Genomic DNA, 12,971 nt, shown 5'->3' with positions numbered 1-12,971 from the left:
GGGGGTCAAGGCCTCACGGCCGCTGCTGCACCCTCTCGGGACCAAGACAACGAGTGTCTCCGCGAGCAGCCCGCAAGAGCAGCCCTCGTGCGGGGTCACAAACGGGCATCACCTTAGCTTGCGCCCCGGAGCATCAGCTATGTTCCAGGATTTGGGGATAAACTCGGAGACGGCTATGCCTGGGGGAGGGGAGGGGAGCTACAGTAGCGAGCACATGACCACACACCCAGAGCAGGACGATGGAGAGCCTGGGCGGCACACAGAAGAGGGGGGCTGGTGGCACCGGAAGCGGCAAGGAGGGAGCCACGCGCACCCGGCTGGACGAGGCATCGGGCACGGGTGGCCCGCACACACCGCACGGCTCCCTCAGCCCCGAGGGGGCGGTGACACGGGAGCAGAATCGGCTGTGACGGGGCGACAGCGGGCTGCTCGCATCTGCTCAGGCTGTGTCTGCTGGGGCTTTATCACGCCTCCCTCCCTCAGCAACTTGCTTTGAAAATATTCTCTGGGCATCTAGGCAACAGCTGTGATGGCCGCATCCTTCTAGGGAACAAACTAGCCCAGCTTTCCCTGGGAAGGCTCGTTCTGTAAGCTCACAAGGAGAAGGCTCGGCAGTGCTGACCCCAAACGAGCCAGTCTGATGAAACGAAGCAGTTTAGAACACTGGGTTCTCCCCAGGACCCGCCGGCTCTGCCTGCAAACAAAGGATGCCGTGCATACTCAATATAATTGCTACGTTTCAGGGTAAGTAGCGTATTTGACAGTCCAAGTGCCAGGAGATCTGAATGCTGCTTTCAAGTCGGATCTATTTTATTTCACAGCAGGTGAATCGCTGGTGTTAGCTTGGTATTCCGGAATACCAAGCAGGTATTATTATTTTTTAAAGCATCGTTGCTCCGTATCAGCACAGATTTTATATTCTCACACGTAAACACGCACACCCCGCCCCGCCCCCGCCCCAGAACAATGCATTAAGAAATCTGTTTGAAAACACCTCCCTCTCCTCACCATCTATACATATCTGAAACGTAATGACATAGCCACTCCGTCTCGAAACCTAGCAACGGTATCCAAGCGATCCTTGGGCAGCTCATCAGACACCCAAACTCACACATCAGCTCAATGGACTTCATTTAAAAAAAGCAAAGCCTCTCGCTTCTCTCCCCGTAGCTGCGGAAGGACAAGATATAGGAGAACAAACCTTGTTCCGCTGAAGAAGAACAACCCATGTCATTTAATCCATCTGACAGTGCATCTCCCCACAGAGCCGGGCAAAAACAAAAATAACAAAGGTGGTAAAAAATAGGTTATCCCAGTCCAAAGCTTATCAGCTTGCGACATGCTTAATCTTTGCATGACTATTTCGGATTCGAGCTCCCCAGCTCCCCAGCAGCCTTGCTCTGGGGGACCTGCATCCTACAGGAGCCATCGCAAATGCTCGATGGCAAAAGCCTTTTAGACCCGCTGGGCTCATGGACTCAGCCGCAGCTCGGCAGTGGGTGAAAACAAGCAGGTTTAACTCTGGTATTCGCGCTCGCTCTTAGACCATGACTTTCGCTGAGTAGGAAATGAAATAACCAAATGGAGGTCACGTTTAATTTCTTCAAAGAGGAAGGGAGTTTAAAAAAAAAAAAAATGAACCACAGCTCCGGTGGGCTGCAACATACATGCTGGCCGGACTGGGAACAGAAACGCTTCACAAGATGCAATCTCTCTTTTAAAGGGATAGGGTTCTATCTACACGGCGAGCTGGATCCACTTCCGGATTCTACAGACCTCGGAGGGCCCGTGAATCACCTCCTGTGTTTCAACGCGGTTAGCGTCTTCCCCTAGAGCCACAGCGGAGCTTCCTAAGTGCCCTGATTTCTCGGCGGGGCACTTCTGTGTCTGGAAAACGAAGGCTGGCTCCGTGGCTTGAGGCGGGGGATATTCCAGCCGTTAAAGGGACTTTTTCAGAAAGGCATCCCATCGACTAGGCTGCATGTAGAAAGTCAGGAAAATGTGTAGCGTTTCAATTTGCTCACTTTGAACACCAAAATCAACCCCACGCCTAACTTGGAATCTGGGGGATCCTTGCACCATGTTTATCTTCAAAAATGCAACCCAACACGATCTAGGCAAAGGTGAGTCTTACCTTCATTTCCTCTGAGTTCAGGTTCCTGACATGTGAGGCTGTGCTCTCCAAAATGGTGTCCCCGCCCCCATTTAGCCCCACTAAATGCCTGATAAACACAGCCCTGCTAGCCAGCATCACGGGCACCTCCTGACAGAGGCAAGAGCCAGCAGCCTCAGATACAGGACGTCAGTCCCCATTCTTCTGGATCGCTGCTACGCTGTGGTACAGCTTATTAAGTCAAATTTTACTGAAGATCATAAGGTAGAAATACGCCCCCCCCATCCCTCTCTAGCACCCCGACCGTGATTTCTGAGGCTGCAAAGAGGCAAACGGCCTGTGAAGTTCCCCAGCGATCATACCAGACGCCTACCACTCAAGAGTCCGGGGGCAGACGAAAGACAGCCCTGACCACCACAGACTCTGACGGCACCCTCCCAGGTCACAGGGGTCAGGGACGCCAAGCACAGGAGCTGGAGCGGAAGAGCCACGTGGCCGGGGAGCCTCGCACATGACCAACTGGAAACCCCCAATCTCACATGGTCCCAGAAAGACCTGCTGTGCGGGCGGAGAGCACTGCCCCCAACACGACCCAGCGCCCCGTGCCCCCGCCTCTGACGATGCTTGGGGGGCAGAGAACATTACACCCTGGCAGACACACCCAATCCAGGAATCGATTGGCCCACAAAGGGCTCGGCTCCTTGACACCGAACTCCAGGTGCCGGGAAATCGGGATTTTATGTCAAGAAGGGCGGGCAGGGAGGGGCTGAATGTGGAGTGGAAACACTGACGGGGGAGGGGGTCACCCATTCAACGGACATTTACTGAGGCCCCACCGTGCGCCACGCACTGTAACAGCCCAGGGCGACAGTCATACAGCAATGTGAGTGCCCTCCGCGGGGTTGACGGCAGACCCCAAAAGACGTGTCCGAGTCCGAATCCCTGGATCCTATCATCGGGACCTTATTTGGAAGTAGGGTCTTTGCAGATGTCATTGATTTCAGGATCTCGAGAAGAGGTGGTCCCGGATTTCGGGTGGGCCCTAAATACAGAGGCCGATGGCCTTCCTGGAGGAAGCAGAGGAGATCTGAGACACGGCAGAGAGGAAGGTGGTGTGAAGAAGCAGGGATGCATCTCCTTGGCCCCAGGAATGCCAAGGACTGCCAGCTACCATTAGAAGCTGGGAGCCACGTGAGGGAGGAGCCTCCCTGGAGCACCCAGAGGGAAGCAGCCCTGCCGACACCTTGACTTTGGACTTCCAGCCTCCAGAACCGTGAAAGAACACGTTTCGGCTGTTCGAAGCCACCCAGTTAGCGGCATTTTGTTATGGCAGCCCCATCCTCGTGTTCTGTGTAAAGCCCACCAGACATGGGCGCAGGGCAGGCAGGCCTGGAAGGTCCTGGGAAGCAGATGTCCAGCGTCAGAACTGCTGGAGGATGGAAAACGGCCATGGCAGGGGCCACCCCGGACCTCCTGGGTCAGGTTCTCGGGGGGCAGGGGCTGCCCTGAGCACCTGCTTTCTACACGAGCTCCCCAGGGGCACCCACACCTGGCACGTGCTGCTGGCCACTGGGGAGCCTCAGGGGGTTTCTGTCGGCGCGTCAGGAACAGTCAGGAACAGGAAAGAATTCCCCATCTAGGGGATCGACTGCCAGAAACACAGAAGGCTCGCTGGGGTGGGGGGTGAAGACGCAGCCGAGGTGCCTGGGGACCAGGACACGGGGGAAGTGGAGTGGACCCAACAATCACAGTGGCCAAGCGCATGGGGAGCTGCTTTTCTGAGCAGATGTGCGCCGTTCTCCCTGGGACAGCGGTTGATGGGCAGTTCCCGGTTTGGAAGGTCCAGGGTCTGCGGTCCTTTTGACGAACTCCTGAACCCCGGGGGCAGGGAGGCAAGGAGGACATCGCCCTCTGTGTCATCAGCTCCTAAAGGGCCAAGGCCTGGGACAAACGAATGTTTCCGAAGCCCCAGATGAGCAGGGGGCCCGAGCGGAGCGAATGCACCAGGAAGATGCTCCTGGAAAGATGGCGGCAGAGAGGAAAGAGCCGGCCCCTCAGGAACCTGCTAGTTCAGCTCCTCCCAGGCCTTCCAGGGCGGTTCAAGCACAGCACAGCGGGGAGAAGGGCTGCCTCCGCCTTTCCTGGGAGGCGCGAATTCTTCTCGAGACTGGGACGAACTGGGGGGCAGTGGTGTCGGAGTCCCGGACCAATGGCTTCTGATGCTTTCCTGTCAGAACTCTTCCCTTTGGTCGCCCCACGGAGGTGGCTCTATCCCCCAAGCTTGTCCTCCGGCCTCCTGTCCTCTGTCCCTCCTCCGGAGAGCAGTTTGCAGGCCGTGTCCTTCCTCGGTAAGGCCTCCCGGGGACCCTGACCCCGCAGGGGAGGAGCAGTCCCAGCGCCCTTGAATATGTCACAGCGGGAGAGAAGCAACAGACTAGACATTTCTCTTTTTTTTTTTTTTTTTTTTTGCGGTACGCGGGCCTCTCACTATTGTGGCCCCTCCCGTCGCGGAGCACAGGTTCCAGACGCGCAGGCTCAGCGGCCATGGCTCACGGGCCCAGCCGCTCCGAGGCATATGGGATCTTCCCGGACCGGGGCACGAACCCGCGTCCCCTGCATCGGCAGGCGGACTCTCAACCACTGCTCCACCAGGGAAGGCCGACATTTCTCTTTGAAATGTGAAAACTCCATGTGGAAGCCAAAGCCTCTTCCGGGGTCGTCCTGACGTCACAGCTCGGGGGTGCTGGCCTGCAGGGTCCGTACCTCCGTCCTAATCCAACTGATTCTCGGATGACCCCTCTGCAGCCCCCAGGCCCAGTCTCACGCTGCCCCGGAAGTGTCCTCTTCCTCCCCTGCCCCTGCCCTCTCAGCCCAGCTGGGGAGCAGAGTTTGGCGGAGAGATGCTCAACTCTGGTGGCCACAGAGCGCTAAGCCTGAACCAGGAGGCCCAGCCTGGGGGACCACCCCCCCGTCAGCGGTCTGGGACCCAAGCATCCTCTTCTTCCCTCTCCATCCCTCCACCCACGCGTCCAGCCCCGGTGCCAGCGCCAGCCTGTGTGAAGACCCCCAACCTCCCCTGCCCCAGCCTGCGTTGCTGCCTGAAGCCCTGGCGTGCAGCCCCCTGTTCTAGGCTCACAGGGAGGCAGGGAGACTGGCGGTGAAGAGGCCAGAGCCCCCCAGAGTCATGTGAGCCTGGCTTCAAGCCCTGGCCCGGCCAATCACTCTACCACGTGGTTCTGGGAGAGTCCCGCCTGGGAGATGCCACTGGAGCCCTGCCCACAGCCACTGGCACTCAGTGCGCCGGGTACGTGGGCCACTTGCCCCTACGGGCACCTGCGTCTCCCCGAGGAGGGTCCTCCCTGGCACGGAGCAGGCCTGAACTAACAGGAACTTGACCTGGTGAGTAAATGTACAAGTCACCTCGCCCCTGGGGTGAGACAAGGCCAAGGTGCGCTCCCGCGACCCCCCCGGAGGTCCTGATGGGACTGGGCCTCAGGTGCCTGCAGTACCTGCTCGTTAAGGCACCTGAGCTGGCGTCCTGTCCCTTCCAGACTTACTCTCTGTGCTCCCACTGCTGCCGCCTGCCACCACCTCCACGGCAAACCACTTCCCTCAAACCCTTGCCTCAAGGTCTGCTTCTGGGGGAACTCAACCCAAGCGCCATGTCCCGTGTCAGCTTCGTCCTTGGTCGCATGGAGACAGCGACCGTATCCTTGGAGGAGCACGGGACGCTGGGCTCGCAGGCTCAGAAAGGGTTGGCTGTTTCCCTGGACTTATTCCTTCCCCCAGAGGCAGGGCGGCTTTCTGAGATGGCAGGCACGGACCCGCACGCGGGACTTAGCCAGACTCACACGGGGGGGTGGGACAGCGCCAGACTCTCCCCACCCCCACACCCAGCATCCGGCCCCGCCGGTAACGAGGGGAGATGCAAAGCTGGGGGGGGGGCAGAGGGCACAGAGCAAACAACCGGGCTCGAACCTCGAGGTTTAGTTAACACGACGCTGAATCGGGATCTTAGAACGGATTTACTGTGCGTTTGAGAATGAGTGCATTGAGTGACATCTGCGCCCACGAGGGACCCACAGCTTCCGTGCCCTTCGTCGCCTCTCTGTGAAATTTCAATAGAATCCACTTAAATGGCACAGTTTGCTAGTTCACAATCACAGATGCTGAGTCAGACGACCCAGAGGAAAGAAGAGGACTCTTTTTTCCTCTTCTTTGGAGACGCTGAAAGGACCCAGCAGGGAAGCAGATTTTCCGTACTATCCTTTCCCTTTGGGACACACCAGGGAAAGCCCACAGCGCAGGTAACGAGGAGCATGGATTGACAGGAAAAGCCACCCCACATCCTCACTGAGCCCCGGGGCGTCTACAGAGGTACAGGAGGCAGACCTCAAACCTCAATCCCGACACCGTGACCCACGGAAGTCGCTCGCGCCCACCGTGACTACCCCATCTCTCGACAGGGCAAGCCCTTTACAGTTTAAAGAAATCATTGATTCGATCGGGTGAGTGGTAATTAAAATGTGTTCACCCAACAGACAGGTATTATTTTTATAATAAGAAAACCTGTTTGTAGAGAGGTGTTTGCATCCCAGATCGGAAATGGAAGAGACAAGCCAGGAACCTCCCCGACCTGGGCTTTAACATGGGCACTTTTTGAGCAGGATAGGTTCATGGCTGGAGTGGGGAGGGGTGTGAATGTGTAGGGCAGGGCTTGGGGGGCAGGGGGTGGAGTCCCTAGTTTCTCTCGACTCCCTTCCGACGGCTGGGTAAGGAAACCACTTCACGCCTCCCCCTGGCGTGCGGGCCCCAGGCAAGGGAAAGTGAAAACAACGAGGGTAGGTAGCCCCAAGTTTGTCACCATCGCAGAAGCTCAGAGATCCAGGGGTCCTTGGCGCCATTAACCATCCCGCGGTCCTGCTTGGGGCCTGCACACCTGTCTTCTTGGACACCTGCCCTGCTCAACAGAGTTCCCATTCCCTTCACAGTAACCGGTGTTTATGGACCTCAAGCCAACCCTGTCCGACTGTACTGCTCTCTCGTCTTAGCGGGGTGGTGCTTAGAGCTGGAGAGCTCAGTGCATTTCCTAAAGCACTTTGCGGACGTGAACTCGCCCATCTGCATAATGTGCTTAGGAAGATGCTGATGTGGCCATGGCAGAGGCCCGGATCTCAGAGCAATTAGGAGGTCCGTCCCGGCTCGCGGGAGGACCTGCGTCAGCATCGGGCGCAGCGTCTGGGAGGCCCCGATGCTCGGCTCAGGGGACCGGATGAGGCAAGCAGGCATCCAGCCGCACATCCTTGTGCGATTCTCAGGGGCCGGCGGGCGCCCGCCAGACACTCGACACGGTAAAGACTGGACAGCCAAACACACGGTATCGCTCGCCCCCAGCCCCAAACTCAGGGTGAGCGGCACAGGCAACAAGACACAGACGCCATCTGGCTCCTCCTCCAGGCGCCCTGGAGCCCCGCTGCCCACCCCCTCGATGCACGGCACCGTCTTGAAATCTCACCGCTGCTGGTCCAGTGGGACTGCTCCCCGCTGCATGTCCTGTGTAAGCCCGGGGCTGGAGGAAACAGGCCAGCGGGCTCTTCCAAGATGCAAGACTGGGCCCAGCCGCCGGCAGGGCGATGGGAGAGGGGAGGAGCCCCAGAGACAGTCCTCCTGGTTGGCACGAGGGGTACTAGAAAGGGGAGCGGTCATCAGCAGACATCGGGAGGGATGCAGAGGAGGGAGGGGAGGGGGTGCCCCTGGAGCTTTCCTGCTTCATTTCGTTGCCGTCTCTTACTTTAAATGGAATCACGTCTGTCACAGAATCTTCCCAGAAACCCATCTCCATGAGTTGCAAAGTGATCTTGTTCTCTGGATGGACAGCAATGCCCTGCGGCCACTGCCGGCGTCCTCGCCTGACGTCTAAGGTTTCCCTTACCCCAACCCTGCCAAGAGTTAAGAAACTGGAGGAAGAGAGGCGGAGAAGATGCTCGCACTCTGCTTTCTGTGAAGGTTTTTGCTAAAAGCAGACTCTGAACCAATCTAACGAGGTGCCCAATCCAACAGACCCCCTCACGGCTCATTCGCCACCAGCCTACTCACCGATGTCGGTTTCCTTGTGGTTCTTGATGTATTCAGCCAGCTCGAAGTTACCCGCTATGATCGCCACCTGCAAGAGCGGGAATCACGTTAAAGCGCTAAGTTCACGACACTCTTCCACTTCCTGACGGCCTGACAGCAGCATGAGCCCAAACAGAACTTCCTTTTTTAAAAACAAGAGATACTCCCCTTTTTCCAGTTTACTGAGATACAGTCGATACCCCAGCACGAGGCTGAAGGTGTACGGCATGATGACTCGACTTACGTTATTCTGCAAAATGACCACCGTAAGTTTAGTTCAGGGCCATCACCTCATACGGCTACAAAAATGTTTTTCTTTGTGATGAGCACGTGGGGGATGTACTGTCTTAGCAACCCTCACGTGGACCACACGGCAGCGTTACCTGGAACCATCGTGCTGAATGTGACATCCCCAGGCTCATTTATCTTGTAACCGGAAGTCCAACTTTGGACCACCTTCACCCACTTCCCACCCCCTGCCTCTGGGAACCACAGATCTGATGTCTTTTTCTAGGAGTCTGGTTTAGATTCCACTCGGAGTGAGAGCATAGAGTATTTGTCTTTCTCTGTCTGATTTCAGACAGCACAGTGCCCTCAAGGCCCGTCCATGCTGTGGACCAATCGTAACTGCTAAAACGGCAGCTACAGTACCCATCGTCCCCAGGCCGAGGCACATCTTCCCACTTTGCCCCTCTCTAGGCCCCTGGGCGTTCTTCGACAATGAGGCCATCATTCTGTGAGAATCTATGTGAGAGAGTCCTCGGCCCAGGAGGCCACAGCGGGCGCAGTTCAAGGGGCTGAGCCTGGAAACTTCCAGGGACCACGTCCTGCATCCCCGCCAGGCCCAACTGGTCCCTACACCCTCCCCTGGGGGGGAATCTATTCCTCTGATTGGTCCCCATAACTGGAGGGAGAGGGAAATCTCGAAAAAGCATTCAAAGCCGTTCACTGGTTTTCACTCAAGCAGAAAAAAACTCCACCCATGCACCTGTGCACAGCAACGAAACAAGCACCTACAGGAAACGGTCCGACGTGAGCCCTACAGAGGCACCGACTAAAGTAAAGAGTCCACGTGGTCCCTGATACACTGCGGCAGCCAGACAGGCGAAGCCAAAGTCCCCTGGAGTGGGCTGGGGCTCCTGGGGAGACCTGAACCAGAGCCCCCATGGGCAGGGCTCTCCGTGTCCCAGACGGGGAGACCTGGTGGGCCCGGGGGGTGGCTGTCTCCACCCTCAAATGAGCCGGGCGTTCAGACGCCAGCCTGCAGACACACACATGGACCGTCAGTCGACTTTCAGTGATGATGTGGGTGGGCCTTCCCCAGTCCTTTGGAGGCCTTCAGAGCAAAGACTGAGATTTCCTGGAGGAGAAATTCTGCCTCAATTTGTAGCACCAGCTCCTTCCTGAGTTCCCAGCCTGCCCTTCAGACTGCAGACCTGCCAGCTCCCACAGTCCTGGGAGCCAACTCCTTAAAAGAAACCTCTTAAATATATATATATCTCCATCCTGCCAGCTCTGCTTCCCTGGAGAACCCTGATTGATACAGCTTCACATGGGGGCCGGGGGCTGCGGCGCTACAGAGACCCAGGGACCCCAGGCTCCCGTCCTAGGAAGTGACATTGATTTCAACTCTTGGGCCCCACCTAATGCTAGGTGTTCTCCAAGGATGCCACCGACAGGAGCAGCCCGTATCCAAATCCAGCCCCCTCCCCGGCCTGCTAATGTCAGGGGAGCCATGGCAGCCCCTGTCCACACCAGCCGGGGGCCGTGGGGGTGGAAAGCAAAGGCCAGGGTTAGAACCACCTGGTGAAAGGCGCTTCACCAGCCTCCTGCACATTGACCGCCCCTCTGGGACCCAGGCTTCAGACCATGGATCCTTGAAACACGACAGGGACAGAGGTGAGGACCCCGGGCAGGAGGTCCTCACAGGCCCTGAGAAGCCAGTGACCTAGTGTGCTGGCATTTATGATGTGAACGTAAAAGGGCGGCTCTGCAGGGTTACTCGTAACAAGTGACCCAATGTCATTTAGGTGACAAATGGTCAGAGTCATTCCTGGTCAGAATTCCCTGGTGGTCCAGTGGGTAGGCCTCCACGCTTCCACTGCGGGGGGCCCGAGTTCAATCCCTGGTCAGGAACTAGGATCCCGCAAGCCACGTGGCGTGGCCAAAGAAAAAAGGAAAAAAAAAAAAAGAAAGAAAAGAATCATCCGTTGTCTTCCAGCCAGACCCTCAAAGGTAAAGCTCGCTCCCACCCGTCGGGATGGCTACTATCAAAAGACAGAAAACAAGTGTTGGCAAGGATGTGGAGAAACTGGAAGGCTTGTGTATTGCTGGTGGGGATGCAAAATGGTAGAGCTGCTGTGGACAACAGCATTCAGGTTCCTCAAAAGAATTCCACATATGGGATTTCCCTGGGGGGCCAGTGGCTAAGACTCTACCCTCCCAATGCAGGGGGCCTGGGTTCCATCCCTAGTCAGGGGACTAGATCCCACCCACACGCCGCAACTAAAAGATCCTGCGTACCACAGCGAAGATCCTGTGTGCTGCGACGAAGACCCGGCGCAGCCAAATAAGTAAGTAAGTAAATAAATAAGTAAGTAAATAAATATTTTTTTAAAATTCCACATAGAACTACTATATGATCCAGCCGCTCCACTTCTGGGGATTCACCCAAAGGATCTGAGAGCAGTTACTGTATAACGGTTAGTTTTACGTGTCATCTTGACTGGGCCACAGCGGGCCTAGATATTTGGCCAACAATTATTCTGGGTGTTTGGGGGAGGGTGTTGCTGGATGAAGTTAACATCTGACTCAGTGGACTGAGTAAAGCAGATTGCCCTCCCTAGTGTGGGGGAGCCTCGTCTAATCAGCTGACGGCCTGACTAGACCAAAAAGGCTGAGTAAGAGGGGACTCCTGCTGCCTGATTGTGAGCTGGGACATCTCTCTTTTCCAGCTTCAGACTCTGAGAAGCGTCAGCTTTTCTTGGGTCTGGAGTCTGCCGGCTTTTGGATTGAAACTTACACCATCAGCTCTCCTGGGCCTCCAGCTCGCCATGACCTCAGATCTTGGGCTTCTCAGCCTCCGTAATAAATCTCTTTGTGTGTGTGTGTGTGTGTGTGTGTGTGTGTGTGTGTGTGTATTGTGCAAGTGGGGCGCTGCTGTAACAAATAACTAAAAAGGTGGAAGCAGCTTTCGAAGTGGGTTGATCCTGGGAGAGTTTTGAGGTGCATGGTAGGGATACAGATGTTAAAGGTTATTCCGATCAGATCTCAGATGGAAATGAGAACTTGTGACTGGAAACTGGAGGAGAGGCGATCCTTGTGATCAAGTGGCCAAGAGCTTGGCCGACTTGCGTCCTGGGGTTTTGTGGGGGGCACACCTTGCGAGCCATGAACATGGACGTTTAGCCGAGGAGATTCCCAAGCAAAGTGCTGGAGGGCTGCTGACGGTAAAATGCAAAAAGATGGATGAACTGAAGGAGGAATTGTTTAGCAAGAAGGAACTGGAATGTGAAGATTTGGAAAGTCCTCAGCCTGTCCGTGGTGCAGGAAATGAGGAAGCAGGTTCTGAAGAGAACGCTGAGGGTGTGGCTGGACCATCACGTGATAACGAGGTTGCAGAATTATACGCGCATAGGTACTGCCAGTTTACTCGGAAGGGGGTAGAGTCGTAGGGTGAAGCGAGGGGAGGCTGTCGGACTTCTAGGGTTTAACAAGACGGCACGATAGAGCCACTCAATTGCGAACATGTGCTATTCTTCAAAAAGAGGGGGAAATGACCCCAAAAGTGAGTCAGAGAACATCAGGGCCACTGCCTTGGTTTCAACGGGTCAGAGAGCCTTTGCCAGAAGCCTTGGGGGTAGGATCACCCTGCCGCACTGTGTGGGTGACACTGCCGCCCCGACGGGCCTAGGGGACAGAATGCTGAACCAAAGAGGAGAGTTCTACGTCTTAAGGTCTGATCGATTCACCCCGATAGGTTTGGGACTTGCTTGGGGCCTGTTGCTCCTTCCTACCTCCCGATTTTTCCCTTTTGGAACGGGAATGTCTACCCTATGTTTGACCCAATGTCGTGTTTTGGAAGCACATAACTTGCTTGGTTTCACAGGTTCATAGCTGGAGAGGAACTGGCCTCAGGATGACTCGTACCTGAAGTTTCACCCACACCTGACTTAGACAATATTTACATGAGACTTGGACTTGAGAGTTTGGGGGTGGTGCTGAAACAAATGAAGACTTTGGGGGCTGTTGAGGTGGAAGAATGTATTTTACATGTGAGAAGGACGTGAATTTGGGGGCCAGGATGTGGAATGCTAAGGACTGGATGTTTGTGTCCCCTCAAATTCATATTTTGAGGCTCTAACTCCCCAAGTGACAGTGTTAGGAGGTAGGGCCTTCAGGAGGGGATGAGATTAGATAAGGTTATGAGGGTGGGGCCCCCACGATGGGTTAGTGCCCTTATAAGAAGACACACCAGAGAGCTTGCTCTCTCTGCCACGTGAGAACAAAGCACGAAGGTGGCCGTCTGCAAGCCAGGAAGACAGCTCTCCCCAGAACCTGACCACGCTGGCACCCTGATCTCGGACTTCCAGCCTCCAGAGCTGTGAGAAATAAATTCCTGTTGTTTAAACCACCCAGCCCGTGGTATGTTGTCAGAGCAGCCTGAGCAGATTAAGACAGCGGGGACTCAAACAAATATTTGCCCCCCCATGTGCATAGCAGCATTAGTCACAATAATCAGAAG

The 12,971-nt window shown here is 55.9% G+C and overlaps 1 protein-coding gene across 6 annotated transcripts in view; it reads right to left on the bottom strand.

Moving 5' to 3' along the window:
• The window catches only part of SHANK2 (SH3 and multiple ankyrin repeat domains 2), a 559,408-nt gene that overhangs the window by 327,926 nt on the left and 218,511 nt on the right, over positions 1-12,971 (bottom strand). For 4 of the 6 annotated variants that reach the window (XM_049713021.1, XM_049713018.1, XM_049713020.1 and 1 more), the window contains exons 11-12: positions 8,210-8,276; positions 7,629-7,799 (exon numbers count right to left, since the gene is read on the bottom strand). In XM_049713021.1, the coding sequence (XP_049568978.1) occupies positions 7,629-7,799; positions 8,210-8,276 (238 nt within the window). The remainder of the gene's footprint in view (positions 1-7,628; positions 7,800-8,209; positions 8,277-12,971) is intronic. The other 2 variants (XM_049713023.1, XM_049713022.1) reach the window with 1 other exon arrangement.

The sequence above is a fragment of the Orcinus orca genome, chromosome 8, assembly GCF_937001465.1.
Source record: "Orcinus orca chromosome 8, mOrcOrc1.1, whole genome shotgun sequence".
Lineage (NCBI taxonomy): Eukaryota > Metazoa > Chordata > Mammalia > Artiodactyla > Delphinidae > Orcinus > Orcinus orca.
This window is presented reverse-complemented; position numbering and strand designations above follow the sequence as displayed.